At 32.9% G+C, this 25,945-nt stretch overlaps 1 protein-coding gene across 1 annotated transcript in view; it reads left to right on the top strand.

Annotated features, from left to right (window-relative positions):
• LOC150104851 (uncharacterized) overlaps window positions 1–25,429 on the top strand; it is an 867,921-nt gene extending 842,492 nt beyond the window's left edge. The window contains exons 12-15 of the mRNA XM_090395079.1: window positions 12,884–13,366; window positions 14,540–14,596; window positions 16,215–16,407; window positions 18,969–25,429. Of these exons, the coding sequence (XP_090251205.1) occupies window positions 12,884–13,366; window positions 14,540–14,596; window positions 16,215–16,407; window positions 18,969–19,077 (842 nt within the window). The 3' untranslated portion in view covers window positions 19,078–25,429. The remainder of the gene's footprint in view (window positions 1–12,883; window positions 13,367–14,539; window positions 14,597–16,214; window positions 16,408–18,968) is intronic.
• Window positions 25,430–25,945: the final 516 nt, after the last annotated feature.

Genomic DNA, 25,945 nt, shown 5'->3' with positions numbered 1-25,945 from the left:
CCGCGATTCCCGAGAGCTATAGGGTATTCCCACCTTATGTGACCACTAATTCATAGGTAGTATAGAAAAAGAAGACACGACACAATATAAATAAAAAAATAATAATTTTAATTAGGAAAAGATTTTTGGAAAATTTTCTAGTGTTTTTTCCTTTTTCTTTGTTTTTTTGGGGGGCAGGGCCCTTGGACTCCTCCCTGGGTGTGCCACTGATATACTACATGTCTGAACTGAATCATGTAAATGATCGTACGGATTCTATTCAAATCTCATTTCTAAGATTTTGATATAATTTCTTAAGCTTTCTAACATTAAACCTAGTTCAGGGAGTTATATTTTGTGCGACATTTTATGACTGTGACATCATCTGAGAAACATGAAAAATTCAAAATTTGTGTTAAAAAAAAGAAAAAACATTCAAAATTAGCTGATTTTTAAAATAATATGCGACACACCTATTTTCTCCTCAGTGAAATTAGACCATATTTAATAAACAAGAAATAGCAACCGCTTTTTGATATTTCAACCGAAAACTGTTTTATTGGACACATTTACGATGACTTTCTTAGCACCATATAAATTAAGCAGTTTCAGGTATTCTTTCACGTGACAGAGGGAAAAAATGCTATTTTTGTGATGAACTTCAAAACTACTGTATAAGTCTCTCTGATAAGAAAAAAAAAACCGGATAAAGGTGTATTATTATCATTTTAGTGTTTTTAATTATCAATGATATATCTATAATAATTAAGAGCAGTATAATGTATCAGAGAGAGAGAGAGAGAGAGAGAGATTTCTGCTGTCAGGAATAATTCTTAATATATTTTCGATCCATATAATGCTTTCAACCTCTTTCAGCCTTTTTTTATTTGAGACCTATTGTGAAGTACGGAAGAGAGAGAGGGAATAAGGAAGGGTTTGGCGGAGCATTGTTACGTAATAAAAAAAAAACCTTGACCCTGAAAAATAAAGAATAGATGTTTCCGGTCTTATCTGAATTCATCTGGTATAGTTGGTTGAAAAAGGGGTTCAGTAAGGTTCTAAAGATGCAAGGGATATCGCAAGGGGTTCTGAAGAGGAAAAATAAAGCCCGGATGTTCATGTTAGGCAGCTGAAGGTCAATAACGGGACATCTAAACGTCTTCGATATTGAACAATAAAAGACAACTCGGCTACGAGATATTTTGATAGTTTCAGTAATTCCAAGAAAGTGAATTTACTTTTAAGATTACAGAAAGTTATTTATTTAAGATCATTAAATTCTTTATGTCTAGGAAATCAGTGCTACTGTAAATATAAATTAATCGGGTTAATATGAATCTAAAAAATGGCATTTTTGTAGGTAAATCCCGATGAGAAGTAAATCAGTTATTAATATTAATATGACATATAAATATCTTTAATTACTCTGGCTGTGAAATATTATGAGGGTGAAAAAGACATTTAAATTAAAAACTTCTACATTTTAACAAGGTATAGATTTAATAGGTAGAATCTTACTCAAAAGAAATTAATCAAAATTATTATCAAAATAGACACGTTTAAAAATATACAGTATCTTGGCAATCGTACATTATCTACATTGTAAGTGAAATATGGACATGCATGACAAGATAAAAAAAAATAAAATTTGTTTTAAAAAAAAGCGAAATATACATTATTTAAACGTGAAAGAAATTATATGCTAGAAGAATTAAAAGAATAAAATCTGAAGAAACACTAAATAAGCAGGATTGGATCATCATCATCAAATTCCCGATACCTACTCTTTCAAGCGGTGCGCAGGATACTACGTACGATAAAATATACTACGATAGTACTGCATAAAAAAATTAATTGTTATTAATTTCCTATCAACAGTTTTCCTCCAAATTAATCTGTTGTCTTTTTCCTTCCATTCTGGCAAAGAAAAAAAAAAGGGTTAGTAAAACTTTTTTTTTTTTTTTTACCAGAATGGTAGAATTGGATAGAACATGCTAATAACATTTCTTTAATATTAAAGAAATGTTATTAGATAAAAGAATGAGACTGCAAGAGAGCAGTTAAGTCGGTTACTATATTAGTGTTTATGACGAATTCGTGTTTACAAGTTATTAATGGATTTATCATGATACAAAAACCGGTGGTCGGAACCAATAACAGCTGTTCTAATGCTTGGAGCACCAGTTATATACAGAAGAAAGACAATAACGCTTATTATTATTCTTTTTTTTATAACACTCGCAGTCATTATTTGCTGTGTCTGGAAGTTCAGTGTCTGCTTTCATTTCATCAAGTTCCAATATATATTATTTAAATAAAGTTTTAAAATTCTAGTTATCAAAACTCGTCCCTATTGCTTTTCATTTATTCTGTTCGCCGGTTTTATAATTTTTATTTGATTTCACAGACAAATCTGCTCGAGCGGGATATTTATTTTCTTCTATTTTAAAATAATATCTTATAAATGTTTACCGTTGATTTTTAAATATAATACTGAAAGGAAACCAACAAATCTGCCACCTGGCGGAATATTTCTTTTCTTTTTTTAATAATATTTACCCTTGATATTTAAATATAATACTGAAAGGAAACCAACAGATCTGCCATCTGTCTGAATATTTAAAAAAAATATCTTGTTTAAACTTCTGCAGTATCTGGGAAAAGAAAACTACATACATTTAATTTTTTCTGTTATTATTAATTTAATCAAATATAATAAATTTTGTGTGCTTTTTTTTGTGTATCGTAGCAACTCCTAATCACTACCTTTACATTGGGAAAAACTGTTTCATTTTTTTGTTCATTCCACTTCCGCCTTTCCTTACCTCTTCGTGTCCACGTGATTTAGAACGCGCACTTTCTCCCCCTCCGCTATCTGGTTCGCACTTGGATCTTGCATGCAAGGTCTCGCGCAACCGTGCTGTAATTCAGCGAATCGCTGTTACAGCGAAAACATTAGTCCTTAACTGACTCGTAAGCTCTGGCATTTCCCTATTTACCAACCAATGAGAGTTGACGACAATGACGTCAGTGCTCTCCACCTGTACACGCTTACAAGGAAAAAACAAGCGTTGCCTTGGTACTGGCTAGCCGGTGTCAATACACCTTTCAAGGTTACCGTTACCACGGTCTTGCTAGTACATATGTACTCTGCGATTGCGCTGCCATCTAGTGGTCGAAAATGCTATTATTTTGCATTTCCAATATTTCTTTGGATTACGCATTGCGCAGTTTATTGCTTACAGTAACTTTTGATTAGCAGTTAGCATTTATCGCTACTAAAATATATGAAATATTTAATTAAAAAAAGCGCCACACACACACACATGAGAACATGGGAAATTGGCAGTAACTAAATCGTAATGATCATTTAGTCGAATTTATGGATTTAAAAGAAAAAAAATAGGTCAAATAATATAAATTAGAACTTGAAGAAATGAAAGCAGACGATATAGTCGAACTTCCAGACACGGCGAATTATGATTGCGTGTTAAAAAAAATCGTAATTGTCTTTCTTCTGTATGTCAAATATGAGTAATCGCAGTATATTTTCAGGGCCATACTTGCGCACAGGCGCATGAGGCTCTTGTTGGAGCCCCCCCTCCGAAAAATTAGGGTCCCAAACAATAAAGAGGGGAGCACTCTAGCGTCTCGGACTCGCCAGACTTGGGAAAAGTGCGAGTACAGCCCTGTATATTTTAAAATGTTATAATGTGCATAACTAAGGCTATGAACCCAGCGAGTATTAGATCATTAAATTACTATGTTCTTTTGGCTAGTTTACCTGTTTTGTGGAAATAAAAATCCGATTTCTATCACCACCGACTGATTGATCTTCATTTCGAAATTCCGTGTAAAGATACTTCATGCTTCTTGTTCTAGACAAGATTCGAACCTAGGTTCTTTCCGTAATGAACAAGAGTGTCGTCATTACGGACTGCATTAACACACTGTAGCATGGCCGAAGGAAGAGTTTAGATGGATTTTTGTGGGGAAATAACAGGTGATCATTCAGTTATGGCTTTTACTGTCCAGTCAATGAGTTGTGGGTTCAACTTTCACTGGAATGTTTGTAGATGTTCCTGCGTAGTAAATGAATTTGGAAATCGGCAGTACTTTGCTACCGATTGATAACTACTGCCATCTTCTGTTCCTAATTCCATCTAGTATTATGTCTGTTACCGCAATACTATGGAAATGTACAAAACTTTTTTTTTCTTCAAAAATTGGATAAGCACAGGTAGAAGAGCAGTGGTGGTTAATATGGCGCATGCCATTGATGACATGCCAAAATATTCCTAGTTGTACAGCAACCTTTTCGGTATTGTAGGTAGGATTAATATAAAAGAGCCCCCCCCCCGAAAGAAATAAAAGACAAGCATCTGTAATCCAATGGTGTAATATTTCCGCTACTTCTTATATATTCGAGTCCAGCTTGAGTTTTCCTTTGAACTGGGATGGGGGGGGGGAACTGAAAATGGGAATATTTTAGTGCAGACTAGTTATGAAGGAAGAAGGGGGAAAAAATAAAAGAGTAAACACTCGAAATACTGATAATTTCCTATTGTTTGAAATTCAGTTAATTGATTATTTCAGGCAATTCAAATTTTAAATTATCTCTAAATTTGAATTATTAGTTGTTCGTAAATTTAAAATTCAGTTATCGGCAGAGAATATTACATATTTTAGAATTTTCGTCGATTTTTTTTTAAATTTTTTATTTATGGCATTTTTCGTATAATTGACGCGCGGTATTGAACAGTTGAAGTCTACAGTTTATTTCAAGTTAACAGGCAGTAGTGGTTTGTCCATAAGTTGTGTGAAACTATATTATACAATATGTCACATATGGTAGAATAACTTAATAGAACTGGTGGCTTATGTGCCACCAGGTCATCATTTCTTCCACTTCCCGCAGGTGGTTTAAGTACTTATGGGTGAGCTAGGCACTATATGAAGTACGAGGCTTACTCTCTGTTATGTTTAAAAATGTATACACAGAAATAGTAGTCATTGTTTCCTGAGATGAACAATAATTATATTATTATTATTATTTAATTATATTATTTATTATTCACTCAAGGTTCGTAAGCTTTAGGGTTCAGCACATTGAAGTTGAAGATCCGTAGACTAGAAGGTTAAGGAGTCGAAGACGTTTTGCACTATAGTCGTTTTTAACCAACCGCCGTCGAAAAAATTGCTGCTTAGGTCGCGTGTATCTGAGAGATACATTTATTACCAGTATGTGCTAAAATGCGATAAAACTTAAAAAAAAAAATCAAGAGACTTTTTTGATGGTTTATTTATTTTCAGTTACAATCTAGAAATTATTGAACAAAGAAACAAAGAAAAACAATAACAACTAAACCAATACGATACTGACATCCTAGTTCGCGGTATCTCTCAGATACAATTGCTATCAAATATCACTTTCGCATTTGACTCTATCATTCTCGTCATCGGACTCGAGTAACAAAATCGCTGAGTCTCTTCAACATCTGATGGATTATCCAATCGATATATTTTTCCAGCCATTTTCAACGGTAAATAAATAATAATAATAAAAGTAAACCAATACTATACTGACATCGGAGGTCGCGGTATCTCTCAGATACAATTTACTATCAAATACCACACACATTTACATAACACATGTTAAACCAAAACTGACCGCATAAACAGTGTGGAATATCACTCGTAATATACGCATGCGCAGCTAGTCATGACCTCCAAGCTATACACTGGATATGTGTAAGAATATTTATATCAAACAATTTGTTTGTTTCTGTCAGATCAGCCGCGACCTCCTCAGGGTTAAGGGAATGTTTACAACACTTAAAATACGTATTTATTATGTTTTTTTCTTGCAATTTTATACAGGACCTGAAGACCCTAAAAATACTCTTAGGTGATGCCACTGTTTTTAGGTAAAATATAACGGAATTGCAATGGATCAACACTGAATGGTTGGTCCAGTTTATTAAGTTTGAGTAGTCTGAAATATACGCAAATTAATTTAATGGAGTATCGTACTTGAAAAATCATCTTGCGAAAAAAAAAAAAAAAAACTTCGAAAGGTGAAAAAATGTTTGCATCGTCTCTAGTTCTTGATATGACGATTAGATGGGGTCTCATGTATATGGCCACGTCATCAGTTGTGGGATGGTAGAATTACTGATCCTGGTATGCAGGTATTGTTACAGTATTGGGTATATCAAATTGCACAGAAAATCAAACAGCATCACGATGCGAAAACGGCTACCATTTTCCCATGTCAAAATATTCCAAGCACAGTTCTGGGATCCATAAGGATGCATGTTTATGTTGAGTATCATAATCAGAATGATGGTATGAATGGGGACGCTGTTTAATATGCTAAAATCAGTTACCTACGACATTTCTTGCAAATGTCTTTTGAGTAATAGCAACGGATTGGTTACAGACTATGACTGGAAAATCTGGACCTCTCATCCACCGCACAGTCCTGATCTTGCACCCAGTAATTTCTTATTATTTCGGAGGACTAAAAGAGTATTGATCTGGCAAACGATCGCGATGTACAGCACACTCTCATTTCCTGGTTAAACACTCCATACAGATTTCTTTGTTTTGGTGGAGCAAAATACGTAACGTTTTTAATGATCGCGTGGACAATGATGTGCACAGTCTTGGTTGCAAAGTTCAATATCGCCGCATCGAAATATGCGTGTTTGTAATACAGTTGTGTACTGTATTATGCATATCTTTGAAGATTGAACCTGTGTTTGTGTGAGTGAAGTTGTTTCCCCCCCCCCCCCCAAGTTTCCTTGTAGGGAGACAAACAACTTCCCTAGGACAAAATTGTCATTTAAACCAAAAGCGTTATATTTTACAATAAATTAATTTTTGCGCATATTAAGAGTAATTTTTAAATTAAAAAAATTAATCAGCCAGATTTTGAGTCTTGTTTTACAAGCTATGTTATAAAAATGATGCCTCTGTCACTCAGTTGGAAAAATAACCGAATAAGGACCCTTCGACTGGAAAAGACCTTGGTTCAATTCTCGTCATGAAGTGAGGAATCTGTATTTTTATTTTTTTTTTTCAATTGAATATGAGTTAGCCGGTGTTGTATGGAGGCAACATAGTTATTTTAATCCCCCGAGACAGGCAAACGCCATTGAACACACGTAATTAGACAACAAACACTCTGTAGTATATAGTAGATGTGGTTCAGATGTTGGATTGTGTAGAATGGCTTCCCGCGACGAGTCTTGAGACGCTACTAGGCTGCCATGCAATAATAATTACCCTATTTTGAGTACGTATGATAAAGATTGTTTTATAATCGACTGTTAACTTGGTGTTTTTTCAAATGAGTTAAAAAAAACAACATGTTATTTTAAAATGCGAAGCTCTTTGATCTCGAGGTTAAAATGAGGAAATCGAATTTCAGTAATTACTTAATACTGATTTTTATTATGACAGTCTTTTCACAAATCATTTACCACCTGAAGACATTCATGCGCCGATCTGATCCGAATTCTCGGTTGGAAAGCAAAAACATTATCCACTCGGATTTATTATTATTAATACAAGACACCTCCAAGGAGTCCAAAGACTCATCGAGGGAGGGCACCTACTCTACAACTCTCTGTCTCTACCACTCAACCCACCAACTATAACGAACCGAAACTACACCAATGCCATCTACTGATCACCATCACCACTAGTATTTTCACAGGCAATCACAAATATCCATGCCCTGGAGAGCGGATACGCTAACCACTTGGCTAACCAGGTTGGCCATCTTTGGAGTATGGTTTAGTAACTGCATAAGTAGATAAATTACACCAAATAAAACAAGATTAAATTAAGCTGCATATATTTCTTATAAGTGTTTATAATTAATCTCCTAATGAATTATTAATGAGAGTTACATAACAGGAATGCTTTTTTGCTGTTTTTCTTTTTTTTTCATGTGAACATTTATATATCTTAAGTGATCCGGTTTTATAATTTAGAGGGATAAATTACTGCTTTCTTCTAAGTATGTAAGTCTCGTAGTCGTGCTAAGCTTTTTGGGGGGTGAAGAAAAATATAATTCAGTAGCTTTAAAATTTTAACTATTGTTATTCTATTTATTTGTAAATTCATGTCATTTTAAGTTGTGCCTGTGACAGATAAATCATCTCTCCATTTATTTATTTTCGTAATTTCGAATTGAAAAGTGCGGGTTGCAACTAACGTATTTTCACTAGTTTTGTATTCCTGACTCATAGCACACTGCGTAAACATTATTGAAATAAAAACAGTAAATTGTTTAGTTTACTCTTCTTTTTGAGAGCCACTGGGAAGTTGTATGTTGTTGATTCGTTCTCTGTTCCTTTGAAAATAAACATTAGTAGATATATCTATGTTGGTGATGAGGCATATTGAATAACAATATTTATTAATAGTTGTATTGTAAGAAATATAAGATGCAGTGGGAATTGCATATCAGGTACATTTATATATTCCTGAACATTCAATTAATAATAAATTAATTCAATTAATTATAAATATACTTTTTTACTTCCAAGTAAAATTATCCGACGCCGATAAAATTTAATTTTTGAATAACTTATTAAATGTGTGGTTCTTAGCAGTGCAGGTATGCACCTACAGCAAAATATGAACATGTAGCATGCATATCTATTAGCGAAGTTATTCTTTTTTTTTTTTTTTAACTTTGACTTGGTCTGTAGTTCCTTAAGTCAGAGCTCGGCGGATATATATTTAGTTGTATAATTACATTTCTTACTCTAATAAATATGTACAATAACATTATTGAAAATAGCCTCTGTGAATTTATTCCTCGTCCATAGAGGGAGCAACTATCTAGACTTTCTCTTTGCGTCACTTCTCCTGCATGAGGATAGGTAGATGTATAGAAACAGTCAATAACCTTGAAATACAGAGTCTTTGCCCTCCTCCCGCACCAAGTAACCAATCAGAAGACGGTTTTAACCCGTTCATCCTGATGGCTGCACAAGATAATTCTCCCTTGGAGATCAAATTCCTGGGAATAGTCATTTACTTAGTCTCTTCGATGTCTTGCATGGTTAGCTTGGGAAAACGACTAGTCGTTGCTAAGCAACAGGAGCTTTGAACTCAAATTTTTTTCCCTGTTCGACGGCTACGACGCATGTCGGGAAACGGCGTTGACATGGTGATGCGTCGGGGGAAAATTGATAAGTGGATCTTTATGTCTGACTGGGGAACATAAAGGGGAAAACGGACGAAGAAGGAGGAAGTCGACACCAAAAACTGTCTGGTGTACTGACAACTGTGCCCCACTGTACTGCTAGCCAACTTCCTTGTTTTGTTTAAAATCATTTCCAGCAATTCCCCCTCCCCGCTGTTTCCGTGACAGAGCTTATTAAGAAATATTTGAAAAATCAAATGTAATTAATGGAAAAATGAGAGAAACAAAAATTATGGGATGTATATTAATAAATATCATTTCTGAAGGACAATCAAGGAGCATACCATGTCTGCCAGTAACCTGTATGATTATTTTATGTACATATATTACTATAAGAACGATCTGCTTTCCATCTAACAATTTAGGCATCTACAAATCTCCCAAACTTTTTAAAGGTGTTCCAGTAAAGATACATTTTCAACCATAAATATTTTTTCAGTTATTGAAATGGTTTTATTATCCATGCTGGTTAAATTCGATCCTAGTGTTTTCTGATTGTGTAACAGCTTATTGTTATTTATTTATTTATTTACCAAAGAAAAGTTTATTTTCATGATGTTCAAAACTTGTATTGCAGTGAATCCTGTTTTATAATATAAGTTGAAGACAAGTATTGGCAAGTTTTGTAGCCAAAAGATATAATTGTTTTAGGAAAAATATAAAAAATCCTATTTTAGATTTTGAAGAAAAAAAATAGTTTTAAAATAACGTAGTAGTAAGTCTTTTTTTTTTTTTCTGTGGCTATGTGACTGTTCCCCCCACCCACCATTTTCAATTATTTATTAATAAATCTATTTACTATGAAAACTGCAAATCACAAAACTAGATTCCATGATTGCTAATGGGTCTTGTTTTGATCATGTTTTCTTTCCCATTCTTTTCAAATAAAGAACTCTCTTCACAAGATAATTTTTCTCTAATCAGAATTGCTAGAATTTAAAAAAGAAATGGGCTACAGATGCAAAAAGTGCAGATTTTTTGTTTTCAAATTGGGGGTTTGGGGAGGGGATAACCTTAGAAAGCATGCGCTCTAAATGCACATTATCAACTTTGTATATCATTTCCACCTTACATGGAAAATATTATAGTAAAAAAAAAAAAAAAAAAAGGAACACCTTGAAAAGGCAAATTAGGCTTGCATTATATGGCAGTCTTAAAAATGTCAGCCTGGTTGGCAGAGTGATTATTGTATCTGCTCTCCAGCCAAGAGGCTGCGGGTTTGAGTCCCACCAAGGGCACAGATATTTGTGATTGTACTACTAACCATTTACCATATGTACTGTGTAAACCTGTGTCCTGGTGCAATGTGACCTTTGATGTCTTTGCACCATAAAAATCAATTAAAAAATCCTTAAAAAATAAAAAAAATTGTGCAGTGTCTGTTATTTTCATAAATATCTTTGGAAATGTTTTTTATTTTTAATTTTTTTATTATAGTAAAATTTATTTTATTTTTATCAGTTTAAATTTAAATCACATCCTTGTATTTTTTTTATTATTATATGACACCTCTATGGAGTTCCAGAACTATGCACTGTACACTACATAGGACTGGCTAAATCCTTTGTTCACATAGGACTGGCTAAGTCATCTTTACTTGAAAAAAAAAGTTATATAAAGATTCTTCAGATCATGATGTGAATTGAACCCAGTCTTTTTCATTCAAAGAACTTGTACTGCCTTTCTTCCAGCTCTACTTCCATTAGTGCCAGGCTGTATAGTAAATTTTTTACTGAAAAATTCTTTTGCAGACACCTAGTAAGAATATCTCCTCAAACATCATTCCATAATCCAACCATTTCTTTGAAAAAAAAATTCATGAAGGCAATACTTATCTGTTGAGAGGAAGATCACAGAAATGCTTTATCACAATGTCAGTGCATCATAAGCACAGAGTCTAGGCAGCTTTACTCAACAGTGTGTTTTTTCACCCTCAAAGGATATTAATTGTGCACTCCTCCTGCCTTCATGGAGCTGACCACTAAGCATGTACTGCTGTTGTGAAGTATACTGTATACATCATTGCAGTTCATTCTTGGTGATGAGTCAGCCAAAAGAGACTGTTGAGTGGGCTTAATTCAAGCCAAAATCAGTGAATCACTGAATTTTTCTAATTAAGTCAACAAAAATTCATGTATAGTCATACCCCATAGAACACATTGTTGAGAACCCATAAATTTAATAAACATCTTCCAAATGATTTTTTTAATGTGAATTTCATGAAAGTAACACTATCATTCATCAGTACTATGGATGAGCTAGGGTTGCATAATCTGAAACTCTGCTGTGGGATCAAACATAGAACTTTTTTAAGCCACTTCAGGCTTCTAATAAGCAGAATGGTGGTGGTGGTCTCACACTAGGCAATGAAATATACCAGTTAAAGATATTCACAAATCTCGGTGCCTAGGGCAGGATTCAATTCAAACCCGACTTATTGGATGAAGAGTAGAACCACTTTGATATTAATGATTTTTTAACTTTTTTTTGGCATAAAGTGGTGTTAATATGAATATGCTACATCTATGATAAGTGACCCATCACCCAGTCCTAGTACTGTACTGTCTTTATTGCTTACTATAAGACAGGTTACAAGAAGTATTATTTTTGAAATAAATGAAAACATTATCAGGCTAATAGTGCATTAGATACAAATTCTGTTTGTATCTAAAGCAATATTATGTATAATAGATTTGTAGCTAGATCAGATTCATATACATTACATCAAAAAAAAGGTATATATGTGTTCACAAAACGTCTGTTCTGTGAATCTGCACATCACATTATTATACAAATATACACATCAGAAAGTAAGTAAGTATTGAAAGTTACTGGCCAACTAGGCTAGTAACTTTCAATATAACTGGCCTAATAAACTCAAGGAGTTACAAAGCCTGTCCAGAGCAGGCTTTTACGAACATCCATGCCCATGTTAGGATTCAAACTCACAACCTCTTGATAGGAGAGTGGGTATACCATCCACTCTCCCATCAAGAGGTTGTCATGGCATGGATATTTGTAAAAGCCTGCTCTGGACAAGCTTGTGTAGCTCCTTGAGTTTATAAGGCCTGTTATTTTTAAATAATAAAGATAATTAATAATAATGCTATAGAAAGTATTTTTTTCTCTTGGCTAGAAAGTAAATTATACATGACAATTAGATTATTGTTTGCATCCTTTACTGAAATGGATATAGATACTAGGGCAATTTCACTTCAAATTGCTCTAGTATGTATGATGCACACTTGATCAAGAGTTCTGATACTTACCAGTCAGTTGGAAGAATTGTAAATATTAAAAAAGCGTACGAACAGGAATCTCTATCTTTAGCTTTATCTTTAATCATGATAAATACAGTATCTAACTTAACTAAGTAAATGTCACTAATCCCAAAGCGTAAAGTTTTTTTGAAGCTAACTTGTTTCCATTGCTTTTTGGAACACAATTGCAATCTTGCTAACTGAACCTGGCAACTATTATATATATATACTAGGCCCCCCCCCAGTTTCAGGCTGGTAAGCTGGTAAGACAAAAAACATGACATAAAAACGTTTCACATTTTGGCTTATCTTTTTATATATATAGAGTAGATATATGATGTTGATGTTAAATATTTACACTTTGTGTATTAATCATTTTTGTTTTGACAATAAAATGTAATTTATTTTTTCTTTTAAGTTTCAGGTGTGAATACAGGGTATCCCTCACAGAATGTATATCGGCCACCCCAACAGCATCATTATCTTGACAGTTCCACAAGTCAGAAGTCGCACACTACATATGGAACCCATGTTATGGGTCAAACCCAGTCTCCAAATGCCAGTCAGCCAATGTCACATTTACAGAGTCAGCTCTCCAGACATCCCCATTCACATGTAACCAGCACAACACATCTCTCTCCCCATTCAACTTCTCTAAGTCTTCAGTCGCCTAACACTGTACCTTTGGCACTGACATGGAGTAGCTCACCACCCCCACCATCAGTGTCACCAGTATCTTCCATTCCTTCCTCTTCAGGATTACATTCTCCGTTGGGTCCTCCTTCAGCAATCCCCATGCCTGTTATTACAGCGACTCATAGTGGGAGTCCGTGTGGAAGTGACCATGATCCGTCCGCATATGTGGAGGACCTTTCCTTTCAGGCCAGGATTAAAAAGAAAGGTTAGTAACATAGTCTGCAAAGATATATATATATCATATTGTAATTGGAGAAGATTATAATTCAGACCAGCCTTTTATGAGTACCACATTTCAGAACAAATGTGGTGCTCATAAAAGGCTGTTTATTAAATGTTTATTAATTTAATATATAATTTGTTTAACATTGCATCAAGTAATGACTATGGGATCCAAATAGTGAAACATAGGCTCCTCCCCCTTTAACTTACATGAGAATTGGTTTTGAGAATAGTATTTATATTTTTTAAGGTCTTTGTCACTTTATAATGCATATCTATGATTTTGTTTTAGTGAAGGTAAATGATTGCTGAACTCAGCAAACATCTCAGATTTTTTTTCCTTAAGTTTTCTATTTTCTTCAATTAGAATATAATAATGTAATTTTGAAGCTCTAAATATTTTGAACCATGGTAGCTCTCTGGAAATGGTGCTTGCTTGTACAGTGCTAGATCAGCCAAAGAAACTGTTATTAGGGACATTTCTAGTCGATGACTAGAGAAACTTTTGTTTTTTTAATAAGCCTGTATTTGATCATTTTTCAAGTCAGTCTTTGCACAGGCAAAATCTCCCTTAGAACTCACACTATTTCAAACAAAATATATACCTGTTAGGATTTAGGGCCTTGAGATGGCAGCACTTGTATGCTGTAATCTCTCCTGTGAAAACCTTCATTTGTTGATAGCTTGAGCTGAAGAGTGGAGTGGCTGCTTACTAATCTTCAAAAAAAAAATGGACTAAAGGAGCTCTGCCTGTTCTCCTTGGGAATAAAAGGAATTAGAGGATTTATTAACCCAGCCTTGAAAAGGCTTTATAAAATTTCTCATGTGCACAATAAGATTTAAATATAGACATCTTCAGTCAGGTGGTGTGTGATGAGACTATCATGAAAGTTATCATATCAATTCTAGTCACTCTACATATGCATTTTTGGATAATGTGCATATTAAGCACAAAAGTTAAATAGTAAATACCATGCTTACAAATAACTATGATTAGCACTATTGCAGATATTGTTTGGTTAGAAATCCCTATATTCACATAAATAAATTCACTTAAAACATGCACTCTAATAGTTTAAATATAGTTTATTTGATAAACATGTTTCACAGTGAAAGAATTTTTCTGAGTTTTTGTTTTCTTTATTTTTTATTGAAGGTCGTAAACCAAAGAATCCCGATGGAACACCATCCGTGAAAAGAAAAAGTAGAGAAGGTAATTATAAATGCTTTATTTTTTTTAATTTTATATTATTTTTAATTATTCCATATTATTATTTCTCACTTTTCTTGTATTAACCACCTAAATGGCCATGGATTTTCATCCATATATATATCAGTTAACTTATGCTTCATATCCATGTTATTTCAATAGTAACCAAATGACATTTCAGTTTTGATGGGCACTTCACATCCATGTCACTCTACTATTTTTTTCAATTAGAATATAATAATGTAATTTTGAAGCTCTAAATATTTTGAACCATGGTAGCTCTCTGGAAATGTTGCTTGCTTGTATAGTGCTAGATCAGCCATTTAGCTGATCTAGCACTATAAATCTATAAATTGATGTGTTCTTAGACCATTTGTATGGGCTATGGGAGAAAACTCCTGTTTTCAGTAGTAGAAAAAATACAGCTTTCTCTACTCAAATTGGTACATTTAGCTTTGATTTGGAAAACAAAAATCTATAAGCTTCCCCTTGTCTATAATGGGATTCAGACCAACTGATATGTGATTTCTTCCTTTGCTAATCCTTTGTATTAACTCAGGAAAAAAACATTAAAGTATATCTAACGTTGTGATATCAGGTTAATATATTTTTTTTTTGATAATTAAATCCTTTTTTTTTATTTTTATTTTTATTTTTTTTAACTCGTGGTACTAAGATTTCAAGAATCTTAAGAAAATAAATGAATTTTTACATAGCAGAGTTCAGTGAGTGCCCTGTATTAGCAGAACATTCTTAGAAAGGTTGTGTACCCATCCTACTGTCACATTGTAGGATATGCACATAAGCTATTCATCACATATTCAGGCATGTGTGTGAATACTGTGGTGCAAGGAGTACATTAAATGGACTACTAAGTACTTTCTGTCAGAATGCATATGATTAGATGAATTTTATTTTATTGCTGTCTTGATGAAATGGATATGTTTATGTATGATGCCAGCTCAAAGAACTCTGTATAGCTCTGAATACTTGGTTCTAACAAAGAACAGTTTTGTTAGTTCTGTAAAGATGTGAAGCACCATGTTCAAAAATGTTCTGGATCTACCCTTTCCATTAGAGGGTTAAGTCACTGCACTGTTTGATGATACTAGATAATCATTGATCACCTATACTACATCTGCAGAACTGTTTTCCTGATGGAAATGATATTTTCTACAATGATAATGTTTCACCTAGAAAAAGAAAGAGCTTATATGTTCCAGATGGTTTGAAGAGTACAATGATATTTTACCCATGTTTTCATTTATTTTCCAGCTACTAAATCTCTCTCTCTCACACACATACACATACACACACATATTGAGCATGCCTAAGATTTTTAATAAGATCCTTTTCACAGTTTTTTCCATTGTCATCATCCTAGCAAGTATTCGAATTTGTGTATAAATTGGAATACTTTGTGGATAAATGATGATGCATTCTTCAGGGAGAATTTCTTTTGCACACAACACAATACTTATTGAGCAAGATTGTTATTTGCATTTTCATTGTTACACTCCCTGTATAAAATGTAAAACAGATACACATGATATATTCAAAAACATTCAGATAAGTATAAATATACGTAAATATTGAATCTTAATTTCTTGTTTTTCTGCAGGATCCACAACATATCTATGGGAGTTTCTGCTAAAATTGCTCCAAGATAAAGAGTACTGTCCTCGTTATATCAAGTGGACACATCGTGAAAAAGGAATCTTCAAGCTTGTTGATTCTAAAGCCGTCTCCCGGTTATGGGGATTACACAAAAACAAACCAGACATGAATTATGAGACAATGGGTAGAGCTTTGAGGTAATTATGATATAAACTCTATAATGAATTATATTTAAAATTCAATGATGGGCTAGTTACTTTTATTGAAATTTTTGAAATAGTTCCTTTGATCCTAGAATGTCTACAGTGGTTATTAGTAATTTCCGAAGAATTTAGAAATCATACTTTTTTTTTTTTTTTTGGACTGATAATCTTGAAATTCTTTTTGCAATGATATATTCATAGTCAGTCAGCATCCCATCTTGCATGTAGTCGCTGTGACCAATTACAGAAATGGCTTGTTTGTCATTTCTGTAATTGTGATAAGGCTGCTGTTTATTTATATAAAAGTATTACTTAAATAAAGAGCCAATAGGCTTCATTTCGGTGAAGTAACATTATTATTTAAATTAAGGGGATATTAAATCCCACATTGTTTCAAAACCGAATAAGAAACTCAAAGATCAGAATCAAAGAGTCATGCCGAATATAGTAAACTCTTTGATTCTGATCTTTGAGTTTCTTATTCGGTTTTATAAAAGTATTTTATTTCAAATTATGCAGAATCATTATGGTCATTAACTTAGAAATTGTCTAAACTGTAGTTGCTGATTTGATTACATCTACTTCATTTATGTCATTCAGTCAGAAGAATGGTGGTTGCCTTTTGTTGGAAAAACATGGATTCAAATCTTACCTAAAATGTGAGGAATGTTTATAAAGGCTTATCAACCAAAAATGAGGTTGGCAGTCTCATACAGAAGCTGCAGGAATTTTCTTTCTAGAAACTTGGGTTATTTCCTTTTGTTCTACCCTTGTCTTCCTCTACTCTCTGAAAAATCTCCTCCACATTAATCTGGTAACAACTCCTCACCAATTTATATGTCTCAATCATATCCTCAGTAGTCCACATGTGGCCTGATCGAAGCTTATACAAGGGAACCATAATCTCTGCTTCTGCTTGAAATAGCCTCATTTTTGCTATAATCTGCTGAGATGTTCTTACAATTTTAGCAATGTGACCCCCCCCAAACTTCAAGTTCTCTGTCCACTATCACTCCCAGATCTCTCATCTCTTCCACCTTCTTCAAATTTTCCCCATTAATTATATACTCTGCATCCCAACCTTGCATACCAAATTTCAAGACTTTGCACTTTGCAACATTAAACTGATAGCTCTACTTACTTGCCTACTCACATAGTCTTTTGAAATCTTCCTGCAAGGCCACAATCTCTGCTTTACTTTTCGTAGTTCTTTCCAACTTTGCATCATTGGCAAACAGCTGCATGTCTCCAGTCCTGATACAAATAACATGATTGAGGATGAGGAAGATGAGTATGAGATTGTAATGAACATTAGCTAGTGTAACTGGAGGTTTAGTAGTTCTGATGGATGATGTTGACTGTGTTGGAGAATGGCAAGTGAGATGGGATGCTTGAGGAGGAGAGAGGAATTGAAAAGTATGAAAAATGAGTTGAAGAGCATAAAGGGAGAGGTTATGAGACTTGAAAGGCTAACTGATCTGAAGCAAACAGGAGCAGAAGGGAGAGAAAGTTATGGGAATGAGAGGAGAGAGAAAATGGGAGAACAAGGGAAAGAGAGGAAAAGAAAGGAAGTCAAGAGCATACCAGATGAAGGAGGAGGCAAAGGATCTTGGAGTGATAAAAGTAGCGATTTCATTGCATAAAGCCCAGATTAGACCACATCTGATCTGGGCTTTACTGTGCTCAGTTGTGGTCACTGGGATTTGAAAGAATGAAGTAATCTTGGAGAGAGTCCAGAGGCCCAGTTTTCCAGATAACAAAAATTATATCAGGACTGCACAATGTTGGTTATGACTGACAGCATACAAATTGCATAGTCTGGTACATAGATGAAGATTAAGAAGTGATATGATTGCGATGTCTAAACTGTTGAAAGATATTTACAGGATTGACTGAGATTTTTGTATAGTAGAACAAGGGGAAGGAACATGGACAAGGGATGTGTTTGGAAGTTGGAAAAGGAAGTGGTGAGTAAGAGGGTGAGAAGTGCCTTCTTTTGCACATAGAAAGTGCTCTGCTATGAAATGGTTTGTGTTGTTTAGAGTAGGCCTCCCATAATCTTGTGACTCCATGGAAGTCTGGAACAATAATAATAATAAAATAGCTGTCAGGCGAGTGAAACCTTTATCAAAAACACTAATAATAGGTGAACATAAAGACTTCCTGCAGAGATCATCATTTTTTAAATGTAATTTCACTGCGTAAGGTTACATTCTCATATGCTCTCTCATCAGTTTTCATATTTTGGATAGTTTCAAAACACCACTTGGCTATGAAGAATAATGAATATTTAATATCCTTTCTTTGAATAGTTCCTATAATGGTTCTTACAGTTCTAGAGGAGATTTAAACCCAGGTTTTTCCAATCATTGGGCATCATTGATACTGACTGAACTACTGAGGCCAATTACCATCCCTATATTTGTTTAAAATATTATTTATTCTACTTTATAGTACATTTTTAGCATTGATATAAAGTTAAATATTTAAAAAAATATATATATTTATCCAAAGCTCTCCTTATAAACATTACATTCTGTTTTCTCTTTTATTAGGTACTATTATCAGCGAGGAATCCTTGCTAAAGTTGATGGCCAGAGACTTGTATATCAGTTTGTTGATGTCCCAAAAGATATTGTAGAAATAGACTGTTCTGGGGCATGATGGTGCCAGTATGTGAAAGTTTTGGAGTAACTAGCGAACTATTCCACTGTTGACTGTGTAAGAATTCAAAATTTTAATATGACAAGTGAAGAGAATGGAGCCGGTTTTATTGATATTTTTCCTCTATAGAGGAAGACATTATTTTGTATGAATCAGTTCCAGTTATTTATTTTTCAGCCAATGTGTATTCTGTGAGATATTTTGATTTCTGTGAAGCAAGGAAGAAGGTTGTTCTGAAAGAAATTGAAATATATATATGTGTATTGCAGTGACTTATAAACTGTAACCTAGATAGACAATGTACTACTGGTGCATACTGTTATTTTTCACAAGGCACACTTTCATCATCGTCAAATAACTATTTATCCCCCTCCCCACATTGTACTAAATGTTCTCCTAGTTGGTGTATATCTGTTTTCCTTTTTTTTTTCTTCATGAGTCATCATTCTTATCATTAAAAAATTGATGCATGCTCACATTTCATCCTGCCATCTGGCTTTCTTGTGCTAATAATGGCCATTCTAATTTTATCATCTGTTTAAAGATGTTATGTAGATAGAATGACTTATAACTAGTTAAAGCGGAGTGTGCATTTTCTTGGAAAATTATAGAATGTCTCTAAAGTAGACTAGATAAGAATATTATCTTTGATTAATTAAGAGGTCTGACAAGCTAAATGCTAAGCTAAATTTTTACTAAAGGGTTTTGTGTGCCTTCAGAGCTATTTTAGCAAAGTTGTGTTGATGTAATTTTAATATTGTATGATAAAGGTTAGTTTTACAGCATTATTCTTAAATCCAGTCAGCATTAAATGCACCATTTTACTGTTTAACACAACAGATGAGAGAGAGAAGAGTCAGGGAGTTTAAAAAAATAATAATAATTAATTATCCAAAATCTGTTTTTAGTTAATTCAGAATAATCAAAGATTAAGCATAAACAAAGAATATATAGTACTTTGTATGCAGAATAACTGCTCTTATAATGTATGAAATGCATTAGTAAACATTAAACTTCACTTATGCATTGACTTTTTTAAATAGTTTTAATTCCCTTATTAGAATAATTAAAAGTAACTGTTACTATATCACAAATCAAACATTTTAAATGTAATATTTTATTAGAAATATCTATTTTTACCATTAGAAAGGTTTACAGGCTAAAATTAATTGAGCACCTAAGGTTTTTTTCAGTTACAATCGCAATCTTTATTAAAATCTTCCAGATAGATTGAATGATAAATGATACTTAAGTTCTTTTTTCTTAAGTGGTATGACATGCCAGCACCTGTTTTCATATTTTAAATCTCATAGGAGGCTGTTAAATCTACCTATTGGAATCTTTTTTCCTAGCGAAAAAACAAACAAACATCTAATTATTAATAAGGAAAGTTCAGAATTCATAACATTTTAATATATCCTTAATAGCAAAATATTTGCTTCTTTTCTAAGTCAGTATTATTATAACCATATAGTGGGTTGTTAGCATATTATAGCAATTTAGAAAAACTAAGCATATTTGTGATCTAGATCACAAAACCTGTCCTTCTATATGGTTTTAGGTAAAGAAGTGTTAACCTAATTTATGCTATGATAGGATAGTTATTATTATTATTATTACATGTTAATAGTCTGACATATCAATCAACGTATGTATTATAAGGCTGTGTCTCTTTTATAGGAGAAAAAAGAAAGTATTCAGCAGGAATAAATCTATTTCTCCATATGATATTGGCTAACTTGCCATCAGTTAACAAGTCTTTGTAAAAGTTTCTTGCATCCTAAACAAGATTTGAACTTAACCAAAGGGTATCATCATTATCCGCTGAACTGCAGAGGCGATATTTTTTAAAAAAAAGACTGTTACAAGAACTTATTAGGTTATTATAATGGAACAGATATAATTAAAATTTTTGTTTGCTCCAGGTCTTTAAATTTGTTTATTGGCTGATAAGCCAAGACTAAAATTACTATGTAAATCTGCATAGTGAAATGCCCAAGCTTTAGCTTATTTAATTAAATGATAACATATAGGTAAATATGACTTCTCCATTGCTTCTGCCTTAGTATCACCACTTCTGGGTCTGACAAGATCTCAATAAAGGTCGAAACCAGTCTGGGTAGTGGCCCTTCCCTTAATGCATAGCATTATACATATCTGCAAGGAGATGTGCTTTGCATTATGGGAGATACCGAGACAAGGCGTGATCAGAACTTGGTCCACCTTTACCATTAGTTGCCTCAGTCCTGAAGATACTTCAGGTGCAAAATTTGTTTGCTTACACTTGGATAAAGGATTAAACTAAATTTATTAAATGATAACAATTATATCACAACTTGAATATGGTCCATAATGATTGTATATAATTATCTTAGATATAATCCACATGATTGGATTATATTTAATCAGTCACTGGAATATGTGATGAATATAGGATATTTAAACATTCATAAATAGGTTAATATTGGATTATTTTTTATTTCTTATAAATGCATTTTAGTGGAATAATGAAACTGATGAAATGTGGATATTTTATGTTGTTAAACATATACGTTTCATGTTTTTCGATTTTTGTGCATACAAAGTACTGTCCTTTGCATATCAGAAATAATTAGAAATCCATTCTGGACTTTCATCTTTAACTTTTTATCATTAGAAATCTAAACCTGATAATTAGCCTGCCTCAGTAGGATAGTCAGTAAAAACTACTGCCCTGGTTGCAGCAGGCTAGAGATTAAAATCCATGACCGGTAGTGAATAATCCAAAGGTTATTCATTATGAGAAATTGCTTTTATTGGAAAAAATAATAAAGAGAATATTAAATTTGAAACTCTGAATTCCAAAATATTAGCATATCATTGTTACATTCTAGAATGATGTTTCTCGAATTTTTTATCACAACACAGCAGCATAATTTAATCTATCTCATTGTATTACAAGATAATTAAATTTATTTGACTGTTTTTAATCCAATAGCACTTACTTTTTGGTGAGAGAGTTATCTGAAAATGAACTTTCACACTTTCCATGGTTTTTCTTTCATTATTTTCTTTACAGTTTTTATGATTAGGCTGGCAATAGTAATAATGGATGAAAAAAAAATGCATGTGGAATGTGCTTGTGAATAAACACATACAAAAAAAGTTCTACATTTCTGCACTTTGTCTTCAGTTTCATTTTCAGTCGAACATTACTACTCTGTATTTGGTAATTACAGTGGATTACACAAAGAAAAAATTAAATTGCAGAGACCAAAACATCACAGTACATTATCAGAAAACTGTGCTGCAAATGATGCTGTTTTGATGGAAACTCATAATAAAGCAAAAAAAACAAGCCAGCAACAGTAGTTTTAAATTTAGGCCCTAAGTCAGAGCTATAAATTTTATTTCATCTTATGCTTTTGTTGCCAGTTAAGTTTGGAATTTGCTATCAGGCAATAATTTTTTCTTTATTTTTTCTGCCAATATGTAGAATTTTGCTTTGTGCAGGATGTCATCTTTCAGGTAGGATTGTAAAATTAACTTTGTGGTATTTGATGAATTGTTGTACAAGCATGCAGTTTAGAAAGGCCCTTGGTTTGTACCCATGTGAGATTTTATCTTTTTCTGTCTTGATGCACACTTTTTTGGTTCATTGCTATACTGATCGTTCAGTATCACTGAAATGAAATTCTATTCATGGAATAATTCTTCTCATGATGTGTTTTTCTTCTTGAGAAAAACATCCTTCTAAAAATTTTTCTCATTTTTTTACTTTAGTTTCTTTGTTTATTTAATGAATCATCTGCAAGAAACATAATTAAAAAATAGTACTATACTGTTGAAATTTTTCTTAACTGTTAAATTAATGATATCCTTCATTTTTGATCACAACACTTAGAATTCAAAAATTAGATATGTATTCAGGAATGAAACTGACACAGCGGCAGGACTCTTGTGCCCATCAATTTAACACCCAAGTTCATTACTTTATATAAGCATCAAATTATATCTGATTATATAAACATCAAATTTATATAAGCATTAATTATCATCAAATATTTTAAACACATTTGTTGATAATTAGAAAGGGTACTACATCCATCATTCAGTTTAATATTCTTTTTTTAATTTTTTTTCATTTTAAATACAATTATTCATTCTGACCGTATAATGAGTTAAACTAAAGGCAGCATAATAGCCTGCTGTTTGCAGTAAGTAGTATACTCTTACCACTGTAAATTTCAAGTTTCATTTGGGAAAATATAAATGTTGTAATGAATAGTTCTGTATGAGCATCCACAAGATACCAGTGTATTTATCTCTCTCTTTCTCTCTCTCTCTCTCAGACTGTCTATGCCTGCCTCCATCCTCAGATGTACAGATGTTTCCAATAACTGAACAATAATCAAAACAAACTGCTCAGCCTTCATTCATAGTCATTAAGAATAATGTTTGTTATGATATTGATATGAAAAGTATCATATGTAAATACAGATTAATGCTTGTTTATATTTAGCAGAAAGCTTATGTGTGTGTGTGCATTTTAAGGTTCTTAAACTGCTGTTTTGCAAGCAGTAACGGGTAAAGTTGTGAGATGTCTCAGGTTAACCTAAGTACTAATGATAAAATAAATGCAGGTGTTCACCCTTTGCTTCATCACATCTACAAGAGATGTTTGATATATTTTACTTCTTAAATGAAATAAAGAATATAGTATTTTGCTTAGCCGCTATTCTGTATATATACAGAAAAAATATTTTTTACTATGAAGTAGTATATATATTCTTCCATTCTTTAATTTTACTTTGAATTTTTGATGTTTAATTACTTAAAAAAGTAATAATTATGTTCATGTCTCATTTTGCATCAGTAAAACTGAAGGTATTTTGTTTATTTTAATTCTTGAGGATAGTAATTCTTTATACTTGGAAGTAATATAACAATATCAGTCCCATAAAAACACAAAAATTAGTTTTTAAGCATCTGAAATATTCAAATTGTGGATTGCAGTTGTGAATATTTTATAAATGCTGTTTTTTTTTTGTTTGTTTTTGCTTTTTTTAAACTATAGTCAATATAAAATAAGTTTCTACAAACTATTACAAGTAGGTAATAATTTCAGCGTAAAATGAACAGGTTGTTATTTGATCGGTGGCATCACCAACACATTAAAGTTTCAGGGTTCTGAGACTTCACCAGCATATTAGGGTTGCAGGATCTTGAGACTTTTGCACCACAGACAGTTTTTTTTTTAAGTAGCTGTTGTTTGATATATAAAATAAGTATTTATTATTTGTTTCTTATTTCACAAAACTTGGACACTAAATTGCAAGAACTTCAGACTCTTCTAAAATTTCCTAAATGATGCCACTCTATTTGATAACATTATTCTTAGGTTGTGTTTCACAGAATAATGGCTGGGCTTTCTTAGAAGATTAAAGCTAGTATTTTATTTTCCTTATATATTTTCAGTTTTATCTGTATATCACTAACAAAGGTGTTGGAAAGCAATCACTATATCTAAAGCTATAGCCATTTAGTTTCAGTACAACCACTCATACCTGGTGTGAAGTCATTGCATGTGCAAGGATACAGTGATACAGAAAATCAAAAGTGTAAAGAAAAGATATTTTATAGTAAAGTGAGAAGTATAGGGGCCTTATTATAGGCTAATATTTTTGGGGAGAGCTTCTTCTCTTCTTTCCGTGGAGTTCTGTTCTGATCTCATTTTTTTTTTTTTTTGAAAGGGCAAAAAAAAAAAAAAAAGAATGTGTCTGTGTGAATGTGATGTCTACTATCGCTATTATTACTAGGGCCCCCCCCCCCTCCACTCCCATAAAATGGATAGATACTTATTGAGAAAAGAAAAATATCTTTATTGAGGTTTACCATATTTATGGATAATGAGTAGCAGAATAATAAGCTGTATTAAAAGTTAACCGGCTGAAAATCAGCTCATTAAATGTAAAATTATAAGTGCCTCCTTTTGGGAGGTACCCCTTTGATGTATATAGATTTTTATTACTTTTATTATGACTGTATATTACTATCACTACATTTATGACCTTTTGTATAATCGTACATAACCAACTACGATAATACCAGCAACGTTATTTTGTTGCTTGATGCTACATCTTGTTTAATTCCACTGTTGTCACCTTGCAACCAGATTTATTGTAGCGAAAGGTCATTTTCTGTAGTTTATCAGCACGCACACTTCCAAAATTCTCCCCCTTACTGTATTGTTTAGTAAGGAGGAAAGCCATGGAAGTGTAGCCACATGCACAGGTGTCAAGTTTTCCCAGACCTTGTGTTAATGTTGTATTCTGTAAATAGATTGAAAAGTAATAAATTGTTGTGTATGGTAGTAACTGTTTTCACTTTCTTATTTCGAGTTAAAAGTCTTGATGCACATTTTAATATTACATATATTAAACATATATTCACACATATTATATGTGAACATCATTCTCCCTTCTCTAAATCCTGCATAGACAATTAAGGCAAATCACCTCCCACAAACAGTGCTTTCGTGTGTCTCCATGTTAATGGAGCCAAGTAGAGTACTATTTTTCACCAGAAAGACCCAAGAAGAATCCTTAATAATCTAGATTAAAAAAAAAAGATTAAATACCACAGGATACCATTATGGTATCCTGTGGTATTTAAAAATTGTTCTGGAACTAAAACCTACTATGTATTGTTGCTACACTCCTCTATACTCAGCTGTTCCATTCTGTTTAACATATACACCCACGATATTAGCCATCTTTCTCTAAAAAGTAATATCTTCCAATACGCAGACTACACGGCCATAGTATCCAATCACAACAATGCAAATAGAGCTTACACAAATATGCAACACAAAATGTCTGATTACTAA

Source organism: Typopeltis vanoorti, chromosome 7 (genome assembly GCF_054136105.1).
Source record: "Typopeltis vanoorti isolate ZY-2024b chromosome 7, IOZ_Tvanoo_1.0, whole genome shotgun sequence".
Classification (NCBI taxonomy): Eukaryota; Metazoa; Arthropoda; class Arachnida; order Uropygi; family Thelyphonidae; genus Typopeltis; species Typopeltis vanoorti.
The sequence above is the reverse complement of the archived record's forward strand: the minus strand, read 5'-3'. Positions and strand labels throughout refer to the sequence as shown.